At 36.6% G+C, this 13439-nt stretch overlaps 1 protein-coding gene across 1 annotated transcript; it reads right to left on the minus strand.

The window, feature by feature from the left end:
• Window positions 1-5725: 5725 nt before the first annotated feature.
• Window positions 5726-5998, minus strand: THITE_2048230 (uncharacterized protein; the record flags this gene model as incomplete). Its single annotated transcript, XM_003653275.1, has 1 exon — window positions 5726-5998. A coding segment is annotated over one exon (273 nt), but the record flags the coding sequence as incomplete, so codon positions are not given.
• Window positions 5999-13439: the final 7441 nt, after the last annotated feature.

The following is a 13439-nucleotide window of genomic DNA, read 5'->3' on the forward strand; positions in this document are numbered from 1 at the left end:
GCCGATGGTCCTCGGTGACCATCTAGCGGTAAACGTGTAAGGGTAAGAAAGATCAATGCCTCTCAGCCTCGTCAGCTGATAAGGCGGCACTCCTAAACACTAGTATATGTTACAAAAGTATATTGATACAGTCTCTTCCTACGAAGGGGTTCTAGGTGAGGTTCCCCTTTTTAAAGGAACGCTCGTCACCCCTGACTGTGGTATAGTTATAGGTGCCCTTGCCACAGTTGTATATGACAAGTGCCTAGGGATAAGAAGAAAAAGATAGCGTCCTCGCCATCATTATAGAATTCAATATAGGATAAAAGAGCGTATAGAAAGGGAAGAAAACTAATCTATATTATACCTTATATAGGTTTTATATCCATCATCTCGTCCTATAGCAAAGCCCTCTATTGCGATATATCTATTCATTTGTTCTACTTATCGAGATCGACTATACTATCACTAGTATAAAGGTCGTCTCTTCCGACCTTAGAGGCCTTTATTGCTACCTTACGTTCAACGGAAGTAGGCGTCTTCTTAAGCTTCTTAGGAGGATATATCAGCGTCTCCTATACCTTGTCGTCAATGGTTACTTTACGCTAGTGTTTAGTAGCGGTGACTTCGACCGTTTTAGTTCCCAACGTTGAATAGGTACTCTTATTATACTAGCTTTATAGCGTCTTAGCTAATGTCGTCGATATAACTAGCGGTATAGCTTTGGCAATAGGTACCTTGGTAGACGTTCTCTAGGCGGGTAGCTATATGGTTTTAATAGAGTATATAGCTATTATAGTTGTAGCTTAGCTAATCTTAGGTACTAGTTCTTAGTACTTATTGAGCTAGACGATCGTAATAGTTTGTCTTACAATTTCTATCTCGCTAGGAATTACGCCTAATACAATTGTATAGGCCTCGAAGATTATTGTATAACGCTTAAGGTCTTATATATACTTCGACAAATTTATATAAATAATATCTCGTATATCGGAGGTTATATATATAATTGTATCGACGTCTTTATAAAGTGTATTGTCTATACGACGGAGTTCTATTATAGTCTTATTATAGGCTTGCTATATATCGTTGATCTTCTCAATCTAATGATAGTATATTTTATCTAAGTCGGCCTAGAAGGCAAAGGTATCTAGCTCTATATATCTAGCGTTCCTATTTACATTTGTAACGCCAATACGTCTTATAGATTCTATAGCGACGTTCTCAACTTCCTTGATATACACTTAGTACTTTTATACAAAATATAATAGGTCTTTGGTAAACGCCTATACGGTCTTTATATTAGCTTAGAGGGATTTGATAGTAGCATCGTTCGTAGTAACTATATAACCGGCACCGCTTGCTATATCTATAGCTTTAGCGTTGTTATAGTATACTAGGCCGAGCTCTATTAATATCACGTTGATAGACGGGTTACCCTCCCCTTTAGGCGATATATACTATAAAGCGAAGATCTCGATAGCGGTTGATATATAGCTTGTAGTTACTATTCTAGTCTCCTAGAACTCCTTAAAGGCCTTTTTAACTATACCTTTAATCCTATAGACGTACAAATTGTAAGTGAAGCTAGCTAGTTTATTATTAAAATCTTTTTTTAGGACTATACAATAGAATCTAGTGAACTACGTTATAAATTTAGCTATATATTCTTCGTTATAGCCGAAGTCTATACGTATATAGGCGAGTACCTCGCTTATAGTAGCGATATACTTGTTTATAGCTTTCGTAGAGCGATAGGAATAACCTTAGGATATATAGGTCTCTTATAGCTCTAGAATACGATATAGCTCTATAGCTACGTCCTCTTCGTCGTTTATATAATTAGCCTCATCGTTGTCTAAGGTATCCTAGTCGTTATCGCTTACAACTACTTTGTTATCGGATACAATATATATAGCTTACTAAGGCTCTTTACGCTATATATAGGCGATTGCGACGTTATCGATAATAGGGTACTAGATCCTAGGTATACGTTAGAGGGGTTGTTCTCCTTCTATATACTTATAAGTGAGAAGAGCGTCGAGGTGCTCTTATACTATATCGCTGTCTAACGCTTCTTTATAGTCCTCAGTAACTTTAGGCTCGTCGTCTAAAATGACAATAGGGCCTAAGATAGCGGCTTACTCCTATTCCTTATATACGGTTTCCAAACTGTTTTAGATCGCTCTAGCTATATTAGCTTTCTTAGTAGCTATCATTTCGTTGTTATAGGCAGCTCTAGTAGCGACGTCCTTAGCTATAGCCTAGTGGGATATATATACTTCTATAATGTACAAGGGGGTATCGACTATGTTGATGACTTTCTTCGTAGTACCTCCCACTTACTTTGTAGCGAGGCGAGCGCTCTCTCTTTTTTAGGTACCAATAGTATAGGTTTTAGCGAGAGTCTTTTATATATAGGGAGGCATTCTATATACAACGAAGGCTAGTTAGGTGTCTCCCTTAGTAATATCGATATAATTGTATTTAAACGCTTTGCTATTCGATAACGTTAGCGAGCTAAGAGAATCGACTATATAGTCGCCTTTGTCAATGACGTAGACACTACGAGAACGTATAGTAGATTGTTTCGAGTTGCAAATATAGTATAAGCGTATACCGACTAATGGTAGCTTATATAAATATATATAGCTTAGTAATAAGAAGGTTTAACGATCGATTGTATAGCGAATGTAAATAACTATAATAAGGAATTGTTAAAGAAGATAGATACGTTGAGGTTAATATATAAAAAGAAAGGAAATTATAGTAGCCTACGTTGGGCCGTTCTAGAAGTAAATAAAAACAATAGCGCAATGCCTATAGCCGATAAACGGTATTACTATCTAGCGGTAGCCGAAGAATAGAACATTGTGCCCTCAAGGCTCGAAGCCCTATACCTTTATAGTAATAAAATAGCTTTCCTTGATTATTTATAGGTCAAGGTTAATAGTGAATCTAGATATAGAAAAACTGGAATAAGTAAAGTGCTTGACGAACTGAATGACTATAGTTTTATAACTGAAAGCGTTAATAATGTCCAAGTAAAGGGTAAGGAGAAGAAAAATCAGGGGATCTATAAGATAGAGGACGGCGCTTATATATCTGGTGGCGGTATAGCGGTGATAAATATACTGAAGTGAACGTATTCTAATAAGGAAAGTATAATCGAACGAAAGGAAGAGAGGGAAATAAGAAAGAAGGAAGAAGAAAGTCAATAATAGTATAGCTGTCAATAGTCATTGCCCTTCCTCCGTAGTAGCTCGACGACAACTCGGTTCTAGGATCGAGGAATCTCCTTTACTTTCTTCTATTCTTTGATAGCGATGCCTTTGTTATAGTGTTCCTTCTCCTAGTCGATAAGGTACGCCTTTTTGTACTCCTTGACAAGTTCCCTAGCATCGTCAATAAGCTAGATATATAGGATCTACTAGTCGTCTTTGGCGGTAAATCCTTTCTATTATACCAGATACTCGACTTTAGGTCTCCAGTTCCTCTAAGTGATACGCTATTATACGATTCTCTCGACTTTCTAGTGCTCGTTTCTATCAACGATTATAGAGCTAGAGGGTTCTATATTATAGCCAAAGGGGTCTTTCCCTTAATCTAGCTTCTATAACTAGGAAACTGAAACTATAGGATAGACTTTCTAATTGGCTAAGAAGTCAAGTTCGTAGATGTTTCTATCGATTTTATAGACAATCTTAAATAGTTTTGCCTACTATAGTGACTACTTTCGTTTAGGCTTTCTTAGGAGATAGTATCCGTTGTATAGTCGTAGGTAAACGGTATCTCCTACTTTGAACTCAGTAGGCGTATACTTATCGTTGTAATACATTTTTATAATAGCGTCTATATAATCGATCTATTCTACTACTTCCTCCTAGTACTATTGTCTAAGGATATTGATAGCTTTGGCGGAGGCAACGGTGCCCTTCTTACAGTGAAGTATATCTAGGATAGAGCGTAGTTTAAAGCTATATACCAACTTGTTTAGCGATCTTCTAATAGTGATTACAAATATATTATTAAGGTTGTACTACAATATAGAGAGAAGTAGAGGCTATAGTATTCCTAGTTTTTCTATAGCTTCTATACGAATAGCGATTTCTATTGTCTAGTTCGTCTTTTCTAACTAACTGTCTATCTAGGGATAATAGGCTGTCGAGAAAAGGAGGCTAACGCCTAGGATATAAAAGATTTCTTTCTATAGGTCAGAGGTAAACTTAGTATCTTAGTCGCTAATAATTTACGCTAAGAGTCCCTAATTCGTATATATCAATGCTCTAAGAATTATAATGGCCTATTCTTCTATTAACATTTTGTCGTTTCTAGCTATAAGAAGCTTCTTCTTATTAAACTTATAGGTAATAGTATATATAGCGTTGAGAATTAGGTACTTCTTTATTGACTACGATATCCCTTTAGAGGGTATAGTAGGTAAACCGACGATAAAATCTATAGTAATGGTGTAGAAAGGCTATAGCGGTGTCCAAATTGGCTAAAGGTCTTTAAGCTTCAGTTCTCTCAAGGTCTAGTTCTCTTTATATATAGGGCAGTGCCGAACGTACTTATATACTATCTAGCGCTTTCAGTTAAACGCGAATATTAAGAGGTTCACTATTATATTGTCTATATCGAAGTGGTGAGTATTATTGTATACAACGGTAAAAATGTCTTTGATATAGCTACTAAGGATATAAAGCTTCCTTACTCCTTTGCGGTCGACGTAGTAGAGGAGACCGTCCTTTAGTTTATAAAGTCTAAGCTATAGCTTTCGATACTACTTTCTTTATAGCTCTTCTTCTCGCTTTTTATATTCTCTCTGCTTAACGATCTTCTTAGCTCGGTCTTCTATATTGTAGAGACTCCTAATGATCTTATTATATTGGTAGTCGTTGGGGTAAACTATAGTTAGCTTAGCTTTGAACTCATTACTAATGACTAGCTCAAAGGTACTAGTGTCTATAGTGTAGTATTCCTTAGTATCGATCTAGGTAGTAGACTAAATGTCCTCTAGTTCGTTAGTAGCGTCTTAGGTTTCGTTAGAAGTGTCCTCCTCGAAGGTCGGTAAACGTAATAAGGCGTCTAGTACAACGTTGAGCTTTCCTAGTATATAGAAAATGTTAAGGTCGAACTAGGATAGCTAGTTTATAGCGTTAACGAGCTTTAGGTTAGCCTTTGCGAGGTCTATAGTAGTGAGAGACATATACTTTACAATGCCTTTGGTCGCTATATAGTCTATTAGGATGTTTATAGGGTATTAGTTTAACTATACTATTTTCTAGAGCTTCTTAACTACCTATACAACAATAGCGACTTCTACTTCTATACTTTTATACTTCCTTTCTATATTAGAAGTTAGACGAGACAAGAATATAATAGGCTAGATCTTACTACTTAGGATGTCTTAGCTAGAGATACTAGTGCTATCCTATTCGCTATAGAGCTAAAAGACGATTGTTCTATATTCTTTACCGCTTATATCGAGCTTAATAAACAACAGTTTATTAGGACGGTAATAATATAGGAAGTACTGCTTATATAGATATTCCTATAGTAACCTAAAGGACTTTAGTTCTATTAGCGTAAACTCAAATTTGGCGTTCAAGGTGAATATCTTCCTAGTGTTCTTCGACTTAGCGACGGGAAGGTCTCCGCTTACTCTCCTTTAGGCAAGGAGTTTAGTTTTATAGTCCTATAGAGGCTATACTTTCGCTATATACTATAGGATGCCTTTACGTAGCTATCTAGCTATACCAAGGTATTGCTCTAAGGTCTTAAGGGTATTAGGGAACTTAAGTTTCTTAAATATAGCGATCCTATCGTCTATCTTAGCTATTCCTTTGCTATTGACTATATAGCTAAGTAGTCTCATTGATAGGTAGGCTACGAAGGATTTTTCTACTGAAATATAAACGTATACCTTATCGAGGATATCGAGAACCGTCTTAATATACTTAAAATATTCCTCTATATTCTTATTAGCGATAATGATATCGTCGATATAGGCGTATACAAAGTACTTATACTTATAGAATAAACAGTCTATAAAGCGCTATATAAAAGCTAGTAAGTTTTTAAATCTTATTAGTACAACGTTCAAGCGTTTTAAACCTCTAGGACTAATAACCACTATATAGTTATAGTATTCTTCTACGATTAGAAGCTAGAAGAAGAATCTAAAGGCGTTGAATACTATAAAGATTGTATTGCCTATTATTATATTTATAATGTTGTCTTAGTCGAGCAATAGGTATATATCCGGTACTACCAATGTATTTAAAGGCTAGAGGTCTACTATAGCTCTGCCTTTCGTTTTTCTAACAACTGTGTAGTAGACTATAAAGACTAGGTAAACGACAGGGGTTGGCTAGTCTATAAAGTCCATCTTTCCTTATATATATAGTTTGTTGTATTCTTCGTCGACGATTGCTTGGTCTTTAGCGCTTAGCGGATAAACCTAAATAGGCTTAAGCTAATTCTACTATCCGTCGACAAGCGGAATTCTTATCTTTTGATCCTTTGGTATAGGGACAATGCTATAGTCACGGAAGACGTTATACTTATCTAGCAATGCCTTCATTTCTTCTATATATCGTCTATCCCTACTATAGATATTTACCCCTACTACTAACTTGATATATAGGATATCGTCTAGTCTCTCGATACTATAGGATAGTGTATAGAACTCTTACTTAGTAGGTAGCTTATACTTATCCTCTATCAATATCTCTATCATTGGTTCTTTACTACTAGGCTCCTATTATATAGTTATTATTATCTATATATATTTATCGTCTATAACGTTATCCTAGGTCTATTGTATAAGGTTCTATACTATTGCCTAGATGTCCTCCTCTAGGCTATACTAAAGAAGGTGTTCAATATACTATCCTTCGACAATAGTGATTGGGCGAGCGGTATTGTTCTTTACAATGGCTTAGTGTATACTCTTCGCGTCTACGATAGTGTCTAGTATACCCTCGATGTATAAAGCGAAGTAGAGCTCGCGTTTCTAGCTACCTAGATTATTGTTATTAGTGTCTATAGGCTTGAACATAGTCTCGATTAGGTATTCTATTATAGGTACGATCGTTATAGTATTTACAGCTTTCACCTTTTAGATTATTCTTTTCTGTTCTATATATACTTTCACCTTTATATTGTAAATAGACTAGAAGTAACAGATAGATGTATTGAGGTTAATCTTTACTCTATTACAGAGTATAAAGTTAGTTCTAATCAATAATTTCGCTCTTAAGCCTTCAATAACGTTGGCTATTATAGTAAAGTGACTATCTACGTTGGTACTATAGACGATTCCTTGGATATAGAAGTCAAACTCGACTTGCTTCTTGACTTTGGTATAGGCTCCAACGCCTTTGACAAAGTACGGCTTTACATCGATCTAGCGTAGGTTCTTAGCCTATTTGGAGATGAACTCCTTATCGACGAGGTTGGTGTTGCTGCCTATATTGAAGTAAACCTCGGTACCTAGCTCGCCTAGGTTTATACTAATGTTGATTATAAGGTATATAGCTTACTTGTCCAATGCTTTTAATAGTAGTATATATAGCTACGCTTTTACAATCTATCCTTTAGTCAATATAAAGTTTATATCCTTACTATTAAGCTCGTCCTCGTTGTTACTAAAGTTACGCTAACGGTCTGTCTAAGGTTATATAGGTCTATATTTATCTTCGTTACTATCGTCGGCTATATATTCGAAAAGCTTATAACGTATTGCAAAGACTTTACTATAGGCGGTATATTACTAAATCTATAGGAGCTATTATAGTAGTTTATTCCAACTTAGTCTAGGCTAGCGAAAGGTATAATATAAATGGTAAGAACTATTGGCTTCCTTGTCTTCTAGCTTCTTGTCCTTGGCTTTAGTATTATATTCATCGACAAGAACGTACCTAGTCTTCTCTAGTATCTCGTAGTAAAGGTTGGCGTCTTCGTCGTCTTCTATTACTATGATCTCGCTATAGTATAAGAAGGTACTATCTTCGAACTACTTTTTACATATATATATCCAAATCTATTAAAGTCGTCGAGGTCGAAGTGGTCTTCCTTAGTTGCTATTGTCGCCTCTTCTCTAGCCGTTGAACAGTCTAACTCCTTCTCTATAATCGTTGAACAGTCGGTATCCTCTTCTATATCTAGTTACACTATAGAAGTTTTAGTTACTGAATAGCTATACTTAGTCACTATCTCTATACTAATTGTTTCTAGGTTGCTAAGGTTTGTCTTTGTCTCTTCTCTAAGGATCGTAGTATCCTCTTCTACCTTTTCTTATCTAGAAGGCTCTACTATCCTCCTAGTCGTTTCTTTGTCCTTTGTCGTTATACTCTATATCTACGTTATTAGCAATAGGACCGTGGCCGATAATATAGCCCTTGGCAACGTCTTAGCGGAGCTTGTCTTTAACGATATATACTTTGGTATTAAGGATACTAAGGAATATACCTATCTCTATAATTATATTTAGTTCGAGGTATAGCTAGCGAAGCTCTAGATAGAGGTAGTTATATAAGTATATTAGACGTTGCTCCTTAGTAGTATCTCTCTAAATATATATATATTTAAAGTATTCTATAGTAAATTTCTAGACTAGCTTGTCTTTATAGTTGTCCTTTACGATATACTAGTTTTCATTTAGCTATTTCTCTACTTTATATCTTTTGATATTAAACTCCTTTTTCAAGCGTTTGGTCTATACTTTTATAGATATAGTCAGTACTACCTTTTCTATAGTAGAGAGCTACTACTTATACTATTATAGCGCTAATCCTCGAAGTAGGGTCTATATCTCTATATATAGAGTCTCTTCTTTTACTAGGTAGTATTTAACGACCTAATCTACCTACTCAACCTAAAGGTTGACATCCCTATAGTACAGCTACTATTTATTGTACTATAGGTCTTAGGGTTCTTTAGCCTCGTTCTCTATATCTAGCTAGAAGAGACTAGTGTCCTAAATCTTCTATTTCGACGTAGATATAGATAGTTATAAAGACGTAGTACTTTCGTCCTTAGTTTTGGGCTAATAGTCTTCTACGCCTATAGCCCTATTCGCCTTTTCGATTATAATGTTCAAGTTCTCTATCATTCTAGCTATCTAGGTAAGAAAGTCCTATATAACGAAGGCGGCTTAGATATCTATAGCTCTAGCTACTTATTTAGAGGGTCCAGCTCCTTGTCTAGAGGGTCTAGCTACTTGTCTATATAGTGGGCTTAGTATCTCTTAGAATAGTAAAAAGATATTAGAATCGAGCGAATTGTCTATATATTCTATTCTAGGGTTCTAGATAACTATATCTAGTCTAGGAAGCTTAGATAGATACTAGGATAGTTGGCTAGGCGTCTATAGCGGTAGCTAGAGAACCTAGTTGAAAGCGCTAATTAGCTAAGCTATTAGAGATAATAGGTCTTCCTCTTTAGGTTGTTGGTTCTAAGGTAGCGGATCCTACGATCCTCTTAGCGATATTTAGTAGTGTCTACTAAGATTATAGTTACTAACGATATAGGTATTGTATCCCTATTAAAGAATAGTTGATATATCTTAGGGCTCTAGTTACTTTTAGAAGGTTAGGTTTAATAGAGTTACTAGCTAGTTCTTAGTCGGATTGTATCTAGTTCTTACTAATATTTCTAGCGGTATAGCTAGTCCTAGTTGCTAATCGTTGGTCCTCTAAGGCTTTGAGGTCTCTAGTAGTCCCCGACTCTCTAGTACTAAGGTCTTTAGCGTTTCTCAGGTCGAGTCCTTAGTCTCCGAAGCAACGTCTTTGATCCTAGGGTCTAGGATAAGGTTCTTACTAATAGCTATTTAGACTTTACGCCTAATAGTTGTAAGGTAGGTACAAGGAATATAATTGTCGAGTATCTAAGAGGGAGGGTACTCTACAACGTATAGTGTTCTAGTATACCGTTGGATATAGGTATCTCCTTCTAGTGCCTCTTCAAATGATATAGCGGCTTCTAGGTATTGGAGTTCTTAGGGATTAATAGCGGTTACCTACTAGACGTTGTAGGTAACCTCGAAGTCTTTAATAAACTTGAGTGTCTACTATACATCCCTATAGACGTTGGCGTTTATAAGGCTTAAATCCGTCTAGCTTCTAACTCTTCGTAAGTACTTAGTGCTAGAATGACGGTAGCTAGGTTGTAAACCGGTTTGTTATAGATTATATACTCCGAAGCTTACTCCTTTATAAAGGAGCATTATCTGCCTTGGGCGTTGCTCTATATAACTTATTGGGCGTAACTCGTGATGTCTCCCGATCTGAACTTGGCTCCCTTCGACGGGAAGCGAATAGGTTCGAATCGTTAGTAGGCACCACTTGTTATACGCCGATGGTCCTCGGTGACTATTTAGCGGTAAACGTATAAAGGTGAGAAAGATCAATGCCTCTTAGCCTCGTTAGCTGATAAGGCGGCACTCCTGAACACTAGTATATATTATAAAAGTATATTGATGTAGTCTCTTCCTACGAAGAGGTTCTAGGTGAGGTTCCCCTTTTTAAGGGAACGCTCGTCACCCCTGACCACGGTGCGGTCATGGGTGCCCTTGCCACAGTTGCGTGTGACACTTATCTAATCTATATACACAGACACATAGGTCATATAACCCCCCTGTTCCTCCTGCCCTATATCAACTAGGTATATAAGCTAGTGGACAATAAGTAGGATCAGTTCGTCAATCTGACTACCGCTCTTTTAATAGTTTGCCTAGAGTTGAACAGCCTATTTAAGTAAACAGATATTGACCTAACTATAGCCTTCACCTATAAGATAGTCATTGAGTATCTATTGCCTTGTCGCCCTACTATCAATGTTACCTCCTACTAGTTTATAAAATAGTCCTTTTTCAAGCTCTTTAAGGAGAAGGATAAGGAGGTTCCACCTATATCTATCGTTAAACGAGTTATATTCAAGCGTTCGCTATATCTTTAGCTTAGTGCTATTTTTAAAGATAAAGGCACTATCAAGGGCGTATATCGGCTATATAAGACTCTGTTCAAGGACCGCCTTAACTTTAAAGAGTTTACCGATCGTCTACTCTTTGTCTATAGCGATTAGAAAACTATATCGTTTATTTAGTGTATTAAGAACTTATAGCTCGAGTCTATTGATATATAAGAATAGAAGAAATAGATAGTACTAGTATTAGCCTTTTTCTATATTAAGCTCAACTATATTAAGATACTGTTCTAAATATTCTAGGATACTAGTACTAAGACCACTTCGTCTACTATAATCTCGGCCGATATATATTTCTTCTATCGTAGAAGGAACATTAATAAAAAGGATATCAAATACTATTAGGTACTCCTTCTCCTTATATACAGATACTCTACCTAGGTCCTCGTCTTTATTATTGCCAAGTTAGTAGATAAAGGCGCTCTCTAAGAACCCTTCTCTATTAGCGGTATCTAGACTATAATTAAGGGCATTGTAGAAGATCTAGACAACCTAGACTTATTGGACTATATATTCGAGCGTGTTTAGGAGAAGGTCTTCTCTGCCTAGGCGTAGAGTAGCCGTTACAACGATGTACCTGACATTGATATAGAATTTAGGAGCTATTACCGCTTTATATAGGCTACTAAGATCCTACTATTGATTTATAAGGCAGTATACGCTAGCGAATATAGTCTCCTTCAAAAGATTATCCTAGTATTGCCTATTCTCTTCTAGGGCGGCAAAGGCTCGAATTATAGCCTAGAGATATTGTATTTTACTTAGCTCCTATACCTCAATGTCTCTAAGCCTAGTCTAGCTAAAGCTATTCTTAAGGGCGGTTTAATCCACTATATTATAGCTAGTAGTGAGTATAAGGCGATCGACTTGATGCTAGAGTATATCAACGCCTTGTACGCCCTAGATATTAAATACTATAAGAATTCTACCTATAATATTTAGTCTACCTTCTTACGGCTAGCGCTCAATAGCAATTACCTTACTATAATCTGGAAGTCAGTAGAGAGACTCTTCAAAAGTAAGTAAAAGGGGATGTACACTGTTAGCGACGTAACAACCGATATTATCTTATATGCCTATAAGCTATATAACAATAGCGTTACAATAAGAAGGACTATAGCTATCGATATATCGGCAATAGTATACGACGCTCCTAACATCTACAAGTATAGCTAGAAGACCTTGCTTAATAAGCTCGTTAACTTCAATGCCGTCGTTCCTAAACCGAAGGATATTGCCGATTAGCGCTTCCTTCTTAGGCTAGGTATTAGTAGGATAGAGGATAGCGAAGTCAACTAGGTAGATAAAGAAGAACGGTTATTCGATATAAATAAAGAAGATTTCTAGCGTATAGATATAGGCGTAGATTCCTAGGATAGCGATATTTAATAGAGGTTTAGGGCTTAGAACTTGCTAGTAGTAGACGAATGTATATACGATTAACGAATCTACATGCCATTGACGAAGCTATATATAGTTGACGAACTAGCTAGCTATGGTAGTTGACGAATTCGCTAGCTATAGGCGAACTCGCATATGGTTGATGGGTTCGCTAGTGGCTACAGTTGATGATCTAGCTACAGTGGCGGTAGCGGTAACGCTGTGAATGCCCTTATCGAGATAGCAGTATACCCTCATTGAGATAGTAGGATATAAGCTCCTAAGCCGAGTTGGCGATTGTCTAACGAGACCTATAGACACGTAGCTATAGACGTATAGATAGCTTAGCAGTAAAGCGGCTAACTCGTAGAAAATAGATAAAAGTAGATAGTTATAGATAATACCTTGATATTGTAATACTACTAACCTAACTCAGTAGATCGTCGGTTCAATTCGAAAGACTTAAGGATCTTACATTTTAAGAAGGTCGTCGATTCAAAGGCTCAAGGATCTTACGTTCAATTTAAAAAGGTCGCCAATTCGATTCGAAAGGTTTAAGCATATATATACACATATACACATATATATATATACGAGGTTGGGGTAGAGGAATAAGGATATAGGCAGACCGCTTTGGTAAGACGACTAACAACCACCTGCCCTATAGACGTTCCTCTCTGGGCTAGAGTATAAGGGGATAGGTGGCAGTCGTAGTAGCGGCGGCGCTAAACCTTTTGCTCTTCTGGATATAGAAAATAGGGGAGAGTTGAAGACTATTGGCTAGGCAATAGGCGATCTGGTGATAATTGCTATAGTGTTAAGCTCCTTTCTAGGAGTAAAAAAGGGGGTAGTTATATAATATACTAAATCGCGTCTACGAAGTTATTTGCCTACCAAGTTGCCCATCTACTATATAATAGAAAAGATACGAATTGATTGCAATCGACCTAGTTGAATATACTTAGTTCGAATATATCATTGTAGCTGTATCGACGTAATCTACACAAGTGCGTAGGCGCGTAGGCATTAGGATAGCGATGTCTACTAGAGATTCAGGGGTTTAGGTGAAGCTATATCATCAACCGCTATCT

Source organism: Thermothielavioides terrestris, chromosome 2 (assembly GCF_000226115.1).
Source record: "Thermothielavioides terrestris NRRL 8126 chromosome 2, complete sequence".
Classification (NCBI taxonomy): Eukaryota; Fungi; Ascomycota; class Sordariomycetes; order Sordariales; family Chaetomiaceae; genus Thermothielavioides; species Thermothielavioides terrestris.